The 10977-nt window shown below is 42.1% G+C and overlaps 1 protein-coding gene across 1 annotated transcript in view; it reads right to left on the bottom strand.

The window, feature by feature from the left end:
• The window catches only part of PPEF1 (protein phosphatase with EF-hand domain 1), a 134901-nt gene that overhangs the window by 12887 nt on the left and 111037 nt on the right, over nt 1-10977 (bottom strand). The window contains exons 11-13 of the mRNA XM_026451893.1: nt 10759-10796; nt 8812-9004; nt 6324-6466 (exon numbers count right to left, since the gene is read on the bottom strand). Coding sequence (XP_026307678.1) covers nt 6324-6466; nt 8812-9004; nt 10759-10796 — 374 coding nt within the window. The remainder of the gene's footprint in view (nt 1-6323; nt 6467-8811; nt 9005-10758; nt 10797-10977) is intronic.

The following is a 10977-nucleotide window of genomic DNA, read 5'->3' on the forward strand; positions in this document are numbered from 1 at the left end:
AAAAAATAATAAATAAAGAAATAAATAAATAAATTTAGCAAAATAAGTCCTAGACTTATACACGGAAAAGTACAAAATATTATTGAAGGAAATTAAAGAAGATTTAAATAAATAGAACAATATTTCACGTTCATGGACTGGACAACTTAATATTGTTAAGATGGTAATAGCCTTCAAATTGATCTACAGACTCAACATAATCCCTATCAAATTCCCAGCCGGTATTTTTGCAAATTGACAAGCTGATTCTGAAATTCACATGAAAATGCAAGGGACCCAAAATAGCCAAAACAATCTTTAAAAAGAAGTACAAAGTTCAACTCACATTTACCAGTTTTAAAACTGTAGTAAGTTTGTAAAGTTATAATAATTAGGACAGTGTGGTACTGGCATTAGGATAGACATAGACTTAGACAAATAGAATACAATTTAAAGGCCAGAAACAAACCCTTACATTATGGTCAACTGATTTTTGACAAGAGTGCCAAGAAGGAAAGAATAGTCTTTGAGTCATGGTTCTGGGACAACTGGATATCCACATGTAAAAAAAAAGCTGAACTCTTCCTTCACATCATATACAAAAATTAACTTAAAATGGATCAGAAACCTAAATATAGGAGCTAAACCTATAAAACTCTTAGAAGAGAACATAGGAATGAATCCTTATGACTCTGAGTTAGGCAATGCCTTCTTAGATACAATACCAAAAAAGCACGAGCCACACAAGAAAAAAAGATAAATTGGATTTTATCAAAATGAAAAATGTTTGCACTACAAATAATACCACAGAGAAAGGGATAAGACATCCCACAGAATGGGAGAGAATATTTGCAAATCAAATATTGAACAAGTGGCCAGTCGTGGTGGCTCATGCCTATAATCCCAGCACTTCGGGAAGCTGAAGCAGGTGGATCACTTGAGCCCAGGAGTTCAAGATCAGCCTTTAACATGGTGAAACCCCATCTCATCAAAAATACAAAAATTAGCCAAGTGTGCTGGCTTGTGCCTGTAGTCCCAGCTACTTCAGAGGCTGAAGCAGGAGAATCAATTGAGCCCTGCAGGCGAAGGCTGCAGTGAGCCATGATCACCTGGGCAACAAAGTGAGACCCTGTCTCAAAAAAATATATATATACTGAATAAGTGATGTGTATATAGAATAAAGAACTCTTGCAATGCAAAAATAAAGAGTGACAATTAAAAATGGAAAATGAACTTGAAATATAATATTTCTAAAGAAGATATACAAATGTCCAATAAGTACATGGAAAGATGCTCAACATCATTAATCATTAGGGAACTACAACTCAACACTACAATGAGATTCTACCTCACACCACTAAGACAACAATAAGAAAAAAGAGATCAAGCTGGGTGTGGTGGCTCACACCTGTAATCCCAGCACTTTGGGAGGCTGAGGCGGGGAAATCACCTGAGGTCAGGAGTTCGAGACCAGCCTAGCCAATGTGGTGAAACCCTGTCTCTACTAAACATACACAAATTAGCTGGGCATGGTGGCACATGCCTGTAGTCCCAGCTACTCAGGAGGCTGAGGCAGGAGAATCACTTTAACCCAGGAGGTGGAGATTGCAGTGAGCCGAGACTGTGCTGCTGCACTCCAGCCTGGAGCAACAAGAGTGAAACTCTGTCTCCAAAAAAAAAAGAGATCATAACAAGGGTTGGCAACGATGTAGAAAACTTGGAATCCTCACACACTGATGGTGGAAATGGTAAACTGGTAAGCCCCTTGGGAAAAAGTTTGCAAGTTCCTCAAAATGTTAAACATAGAATTACCATATAACCCAGCAATTCCATTACCAAGTATTTACTCAAGAGAAATGAAACGTGTACACACAAAAACTTGCCCATGAATGTTCATAACACCATTGTTTATAATAACCAAGAAGTGGAAACACCCTAAATGTCTATCAACTCATGAATGGATAAACAAAATGTGGTCTATTCATACAATGGAATATTATTCACCCATAAGAAGGAATGAAGTACGGATATAGAATACAGCATGAATGACCTCAAAAACATTGTGCTGAGTGAAAGAAGCCAGCCACAAAAGACCACATATTGTGTGATCTCATTTATATGAAATGCCCAGAATAGGCAAATCCACAGAGACAGAAAATAGATTAGTGGTTGCCTAGGGCTGTGATGGGAGGAGGTGACTGGGAAATGACTGCTCAATGGGTATGAGTCTTCTTTTTAGGGTGGCAAAAATGTTCAAAAGTTAGATAATGGTGATAGTTGCACAACTCTGTAAATGTACTGTCACTGAATTGTAAATGGGTAAACTTTGTGGTACATAAATTACATCTCAATGTAGCTGTTAAATTTGAGAATTTGTGTGTGTGTGTGTGTGTGTGTACAGAGACAGAGAAAGAGAAATTTTCTAAACAAAGGTAAAAATCCAAAAATTATAATGAAATTATAAATATGGTATGTTGTTTTTCAGATTGTCCAATGTTATAACCCTTTTGAAGTAGCTATTAAAATTTTAAACACATAAATTCCATAAATTTCACATTGTAAAATCTTACATTAAAAAATTCACTAAAACTTATGGATATATGTCCACACACAGACACACACACACACACACAGAGGATTTTTCCAGCTTTAATGACATAAAACCATAATTATAACATATTTATAACTGGCAAATAAAATCATATATATTTAAGGTATACAATGTGATGATTTGATATACATGTATCTCCAGATATCCTCTACCTCTCAGCCCCTGGCAGCCACCACACTACTCTGTTTCTATGAGTTCGATTTTTTTAGATTCCACATATAAGTGATGTCAAACAGTATTTGTCTGACTTATTTCACTTAGGAAAATGCCCTCCAGGTTCATCCATGTTGTCATAAATGTCAGTATTTCTTTTTTATGTTGGCATAATTTTCCATTGTGCGTGTACAATCAGCCCTCTGTATGCATGGGTTTCCCTTCAGTGGATTTTTTTTTTTTTTTTTGAGACAGGGTCTCATTTTATTGCCCAACCTGGAGTGCAGTGGTGCGATCTCGTCCCATTGCAGCCTTGATCTCCCATGCTCAAGTGATTCTCCTGCCTCAGCCTCCAGAGTAGCTGGGATTACAGGTGTGCACCATCACGTCCAGCTAATTTTTATATTTTATGTAGAGAAGGGGTTTCACCATGTTGCCCAGCTAGTCTCGAACTCCTGGGCTCAAATGATCCTCCTGTCTCAGCCTCCCAAAGTGCTAGGACTACAAGCCTGAGTCACTGCGCTTGGCCGAACTTATTTTTTTTTAAACAGATGGTTGTGCCTGTACTTAACATGTACAGACTTTTTCTTGTCATTATTCCATAAACAATATAGTATAACAACTATTGACATAGTATTTATATTGCATTCGGTATTATAAGTAATTTAGGGCCAGGCGCAGTGGCTCAAGCCTGTAATCCCAGCACTTTGGGAGGCCGAGACGGGCGGATCACGAGGTCAGGAGATCGAGACCATCCTGGCTAACACGGTGAAACCCTGTCTCTACTAAAAAATACAAAAACAAAATCAGCCGGGTGTGGTGGCGGGCGCCTGTAGTCCCAGTCACTTAGGAGGCTGACGCTGGAGAATGGCGTAAACCCGGGAGGCAGAAGTTGCAGTGAGCTGAGATCCGGCCACTGCACTCCAGCCTGGGTGACAGAGCAAGAATCCGTCTCAAAAAAAAAAAAAAAAAAAAAAAGTAATTTAGAGATGATTTAAAGTATATGGAAGGATGTGCATAGGTTTTATGCAAATACGATGCTATTTTATATAAGGGACTTGAGCATGCAGGGAGTATATATATTTATATATATTATATATATATATATAATATATAAATCCACACACGTATATCAGTCACATTTTCTTTTTCTGTCTTGACAGACACTTGGGTTGTTACCATATCTTGACTATTGTGAATAATGCCACACTGAACATGGGAATGCAAATATCTCTTCAAGATACTGATTTGATTTCCTTTGGATATATACCTAGTAGTGGGATTGCTGGATCATATGGTACTTCTCTTTTTAATGTTTTGAGGAACCTCTATACCGTTTTCTATAATGGCTGTACTAATCCATATTCCTATCAACAGAGTACAAGCGTTCCCTTTTCCCCACACCCTGGTCAACACTTGTGTTTTGTCTTTTTGATAACAGCCATTCTAACCGTGTGAGATGGTATCTATCTCATTGTGGTTTTGCTTTGCATTTCCCTGATAATCAGTGACGTTGAGCATCTTTTCGTGAACTTGTTGGCCATTTGTATGTCTTTGGGAAAATGTCTATTCAGGTCCTTTGCCTATTTTTTAAATTGGATTACTTGTTTGTTTGTTTGCTGTTGAGTCGTATGAGTTCCTTACGTATAGGAATGCTAGTTATAGCATTGTTTTTAAATGAAGAATCCTGGAACCAATATGGATGTCTATCAGTTGGATAAGATTTAGTTGCTCCATAACTGTTATGGTACATGTATACTACAGAATAATATGTATGTACTAAAAAGAAATAGTTAGGTCTACCTCTACTAACTTGGGGTGATGTTCATGATATAATTTTTAGGGGAAAAATTCAGTTGCAGAATACAGTGTGCAGTGTGATTCTATCTTTCTTTATATATATATGTATGGCCGGGCGTGGTGGCTCATACTGTAATCCCAGCACTTTGGGAGGCTGAGGCAGGCGGATCACAAGGTCAAGATATCAAGACCATCCTGGCCAACATGGTGAAACCCCATCTCTACTAAAAAACCAAAAATTAGCTGGGTGTGATGGCACACGCCTGTGGAGGCTGAGGCAGGAGAATTGCTTGAACCCGAGAGGCAGAGGTTGCAGTGAGCTGAGATCGTGCCACTGCACTCCAGCCTGGCAACAGAGCAAGACTCCGTCTCAAAAAAAAAAAAAAGAAAAAAATGTATGTACAGGCTGGACACAGTGGCTCACACCTGTAATCTCAGCATTTTGGGAGGCCAAAGCAGGCAAATCATCTGAGGTCAGGAGTTCAATACCAGCTTGGCCAACAAGGTGAAACCCTGTCTCTACTAAAAATACAAAAATTAGCCCAGTGTGGTGGGGCACGCCCGTAGTCCCAGCTACTCGGGAGGCTGAGGCAGGAGAATCACTTGAACCCAGGAGGTGGAGTGGAGGTTGCAGTGAGCCAAGATTGTGCCACTGCACTCCAGCCTGGGCGACAGAGCAAGACTACTTCTTACCAAAAAAAGTATGTACATTGTTTATCATCTTTCTCTTCATACTGAGATATGTGTTTGATGAGGGGACTTCGGCCTATCTTGTATTATCTATGCCTAGAACAGTATCTGACACATGGTAGGTACTCAAAGTTTTTTTTAAACTCAATGACTGAATAAATGCTTGTCTATTTTTGTAAGAGCAAGAAGAGGGTGGAAGGGGCCATTCTAAGCTGCTAGTTTTAGTTACCTCTGGGGAAAAGGATAATTGAGAAGGGAGAGAAGATTGTTAACATTTTCTTTATTCTTCTCTGCTTTTTTTTTTTTCAGTTGTTAACAACAAACTTGTTAGTTCTATAATGTAAAAAATCTTAGACTGGCCGCAGTGGCTCACGTTTGTAATTCCAGTATTTTGGGGGGCCAAGGTGAGTGGATCACGAGGTCAGGAGTTCAAGACCAGCCTGGCCAACATGGTGAAACCCTGTCTCTACCAAAAATACAAAATATTAGCCAGGTGTGGTGGCGGGCCCTTGTAATCCCAGCTACTTGGGAGGATGAGGCAGGAGAACTGCTTGAACCTGGGAGGCAGAGGTTGCAGGGAGCTGAGATCGAGCCACTGCACTCCAGCCTGGGCCGCAGAGTGAGACTCCATCTCAAAAAAAACTTAAAAAGATAATGTGAAAGGGAGAAAAGGATTATAAGCTATGAATGCCATCACATGGAAAGAGACACTCAACTATTTGTCACATACACTTCTGGATAGAGAAGAGAAAGGGGCAAGACCAGATAGAGCTGTTTGGGGGTCAGAGAAGGCTGTAGGTTAGGGGACTGAGTGGGTGTGGGGAATCTTCTTTTCTTTACATTCAGTTATGTTTCTGAGGACTGACTGCTTTATCCATCTAAAAAGATGTACAAATTTAGAATTGCTCCTTTTGGTTTCAATTATGGGTGCATTCACCACTTGGTGTCTGGAACTATTTCCATTTTGTTGATACTAATGAGTAAGCTATAAATGACTGTCTTCACTCACGTGGCTGCTCTTAGTCACGTGGGACTAGTTCTAACGGGTCCATGATACCAGTGCTCTGTGTTCTCCGTATAGTATACACACCTTTGGCGAAGAGGCTGAAAGCACGTTGCTTTAGTTACTTGGTACTGGAAAAATCGAGGAGCTGTACCAGAACATAGTTTGATGTAAGCTCCTCGATTGCTGCCTTCTTCATAATAATTAGAAGCAGAAAATATAGTCACAACCTGGTTAAAGAAAAAGAGGGTCAGGTTCACGTAAAATTATTTCTCAAAAAGTCATTCAATAAGGTCAGAAATAGCTCAATTCTTAAAAAGCAAGAATCAAAGAAAGTTCATAAACTCTGCAAATCATCCAACTCTTATGTGATTTCTATGATTGCATCAGAGGAAAACAAGGCTACTACCCAGTGTCCCCAGGAGCACTAACTCCTGGCCACTCAGCCAACATCCTCAGCGCATGGCCCTGCAATCCTGGGTACAATTTTAGTGCCAAATCTCAGAATCCTTTTTAATGTCTGATTTTGCAAATTCTTTTTCCAAGGAGATAAATCCCCTATTTTCTTGTCTTGTAATAGTTGAGCATTCAGAACGAAATTTGTCTGGTATTTCAGTTTTTTTCTTCTGCCTGGAGCAGAATGATTTAGAAGGTTCAGGGCCCGAGAAAGTCAGTGCTTTAAGAGCAGAGACGCAGTGGCTAGAGGAAGGGACCACGACCATTATCTTGTGAAGGAACTAGCCTTGGGCTGTGGTAGAATATGGGAGGACACTTTTTTTTTTTTTTGAGATGGAGTCTCGTTCTCTCACCATGCTGGAGTGCAGTGGCATGATCTCAGCTCACTGCAACCTCCACCTCCTGGGTTCAAGCAATTCTCCTGCCTCAGCCTCCCGAGTAGCTGGGACTACAGGTGTGTGCCACCATGCCCAGCTAATTTTTGTATTTTTAGTGGAGACAGGGTTTCACCATGTTGGCCAGGATGGTCACTATCTCTTGACCTCATGATCCACCTGCCTTGGCCTCCCAAAGTGCTGGGATTACAGATGTGAGCCACTGCACCCGGCCGGGAGGACCATATTTGCGGGTGACAGGGAACCTGGCTTAGGCTCTCTTCTGTCCTGATGAGCATGTCACTTTAGACAAGCCACTGCTGTTTTCTTTCTATTTTTCTATCTATTTTCTTATTACAAAGAAACCCTAAACAATACTTGCCTTACTCATCTTGCAATGTTAGTATGAGCTGAAAATGAATTAATAGAGGTCAGAAAAACAAAGTGCTGACACAGAGGGAAATGCCATACAACTTGGTATCCATTTTTATTTATTGCTGTTCACCATAGAAAAAGGTGCATTCCAGGCCAGGTGCAGTGGCTCATGCCTATAATCCCAGCACTTTGGGAGGCTGAGGCAGGTGAATCACCTGAGGTCAGGAGTTTGAGACAAGCCTGGCCAACATGAAACCTTGTCTCTACTAAAAATTCAAAAAATAGCTGGACATAGTGGTAGCCGCCTGTAATCCCAGCTTCTCGGGAGCGTGAGGCAAGAGAATCGCTTGAACCCAGGAGGCAGAGGTTGCAGTGAGCCGAGATCACGCCACTGCACTCCAGCCTGGACAAGAGAACGAGACTCTGTCTCGAAAAAAGAAAAAAAAAGAAAGAAAAAGGTGCATCCCAGGACAACTTGGGACAAGAAACCAGCTCCTCAGTCCTCACCTCTTTTAGCCTTTGATCAGACACCACTGAAGGAACACAACATACTCCATTTTAGTGGCTGTAGCTAAACTGACTATAGTGAGCAACTTGCTGGAGGTCGTCTACTGAGGGAGCTGAAGGGAAGGGTGGTTTGTGTTTTGGGCCCTGCACAGGGAACATGTAAAAAGTGGAAGAGCAAACTGGATTCACTGTTGCCTTTTATGCACTCTGAGGAAAAGGACATTCTCAACCCCACTGTGTGGGACAGTTGCCTTACAAGTAGTAAAGAACCAAGCCTTTCTGTCTGTCTACTTAGTGCCATGTATCAGAATTTCTGTTTCTGAGGCCGGTGCTGTGGCTCACGACTGTAATCCCAGCACTTTGGGAAGCCGAGGCAGGCAGATCACCTGAGGTCAGGAGTTCGAGACCAGCCTGGCTAACATGGCGAAACCCTGTCTCTACTAAAAATATAAAAATTAGCTGGGTGTAGTGGCGCACACCTGTAATCCCAGCTACTTGAGTGGCTGAGGCACGAGAATCACTTGAACCCAGGAGGCAGAGGTTGCAGTGAGCTGAGATCACGCCACTGTACTCCAACCTGGGTGACAGAGCAAGACTCCGTCTCTCAAAAAAAAAAAAAAAAAAATCGAGAATCTCTGTTTCTGGGATTAGGGAAGATCAGGGAAATAAACCAAATATCTTTTAGGACAAGGGACAGTGAGGATCTTTCAAACAACCTAGATGAAGCCCGCCTTCTCTGGTTTCTGTTTGGTACTAGAGAAGGTATCTTCTCATGGGCTTCTAGGCCAGACATACTCTGTGAAGAAAAGACTGTGCTTAGGGGAAGGATGTTAATGGGAATGTCACCAACAATTTTAGCTTACCTTCCCATCATGACAGATTTCATACCCTTCGGGCTTACATTCATGAGACCTGATGAGCATCTTCAACTGGTATTTATTAAGAATCTTGGAAGTAACATCTGGTCCAAAATAGCAGCCCCCTCCTCGGCCCGTATTTGGAAAACAGCCGTTTTTGCCTCTGGGATCACTCCACAGAATATCAATAATCTTGGAACAACAAACCAGATTTTGCTGTAACTTACAAGTGAGAATATATCTTTCTAGATTCCAACTTATTTGTCAGAAATATTAACCCAAGGTATCCCAAAGACTACTTCTCATTCTTCCTTGAAAATTCTTTCAGGCCTGGCGCAGTGGCTCACACCTGTGATCCCAGCACTTTCGGTGGCTGAGGTGGGAGGACTGCTTGAGGCCAGGAGTTCAAGCCCACCCTGGGCAACATGGTGAGACCTCGTCTCTACAGAAAATACAAAAATTAGCCAGGCATGGTGGTGCATGCCTGTAGTCTCAGCTACTAGGGAGGCTGAGATGGGAGGATCACTTAAGCCTGAGAGGTTGAGGCTGCAGTGAGCCATGATCTCTCCACTGCATTCCAGGCTGGGTGACAGACGGAGACCCTGTCTCAAAAAAAATAAAAAGAACATTGTTTCATATTCACCTCCTCCATGAATATCCAATACAGCAATAACAATAACCATGAATCAGCCCTTGTCCTTTTTTTTTTTTTTTTGGCTTTAAAAATTCCATCACAATTGTTTGACAGTTGTTGAATCTACAAGGTTCTTTTCTCTTAAAAGAACTTCATTGTCACATTCAGGGGAGAAATTAGCTCCCCACAATGCCCACACATTAGGTGTGTCTTCATATGTTCAAAGACATAAGGTAGGTCTCCTGCTATGGCTCTGGGCCAGGTTTTTGTCCTGTTGAGCACATAGCCTGAGGAAGCCCTTGCTGTTTCCCAACACAAACGTGGAAACCTGTTCATCTGAGGGTGTCTCCTAGAGCATCTCCTTCACCATTCCCCCTCCGTGTGAAAGAAATAAAGACACAGAGACAAAGTATAGAGAGAGAAAGGCGGGGCCCAGGGGACCAGTGCTGTGCTTACAGAGGACCCACGCTGGCACCGGTCTCTGAGTTCTCTCGGTATTTGTTGCTCAGAAGATGAGGGAGTGAATCAGCAGTAAGACATACAGATGCCCAGAGATGTTCCATTTGCCCAGGGACGGGCAGGAGACAGATGTTTTTCTTTTGCTGAGATTTAGGAGAATGGTACTGACCTTCAACCACAAGCAGGCTCTAAGCATTTGCCTAACAAACCACATTCCTTACAGCCCAAAATCCTTTAAACCTTAATTACCACAGCGATGTCTCTAGCAAGGACAAGATTAGGGGTAGAGTCACAGATTAACAGCATCTCAACTTCCTGAGCCCAGTACAAACACGTCCCACCATATATCTCTCAACTTCCTGAGCCCAGTACAAACACATTTCTCAACTCAGAGACTACCATATATCTCAACTTTAGAAAAACACCACCTGGAAAATCCCCGATAAGGACACAGCCGTTTGTGGTTTTACTGAAAGCGCGGGAACCAATAGAAAACTGCTAAATGTATAACTTAAAATGTTAACCAATTGTAATGCTGTAACCTAGAGAAATCCCTTGTTCCTCTGTAACCTTACAAGTCCTGTTTACATCAGGCTATAAAAAGCAAGCGCACGCATTGTTCAGGGCCCTCGTGTAAGCTGTGAAGCGGAGGGACCAAGTTCGAACTTGCAGTAAAGATCCTTGCCGCTTGGCTTTGACTCTGGACTCTGGTGGTCTTCTTTGAGGAATAAACGGACTGGGCATAACATCTGGGGGCTCGTTTGGGATTCCCCAAGCCCACCAGACCCCTGGTCAATGGATCTACCAGGATCAATCTGCTGATAGGTGAGCCAGCTCGTCTCTGTTTGTCTGTCTGTGTCTGTTCTGAACCTGTATCTGTGACTCGCGAGGTCTGAAACTGAAGCTGACGAAGTCCTGGTGGACGCGCTATAGGACAGCCAGTGGAGACCGGTGGGAGACGTCCCCTGGCTCTCGTCTGATCTAGATTTTTATCTGAACTGATTCTGACCCGGGCTTCCGGAGCACGCTTGCGGCTAGATATTATTAATACGCCAGATTTCCTTTACAGGAATTCTAAC

This window comes from Piliocolobus tephrosceles, chromosome Y, assembly GCF_002776525.5.
Source record: "Piliocolobus tephrosceles isolate RC106 chromosome Y, ASM277652v3, whole genome shotgun sequence".
Taxonomy (NCBI): Eukaryota; Metazoa; Chordata; class Mammalia; order Primates; family Cercopithecidae; genus Piliocolobus; species Piliocolobus tephrosceles.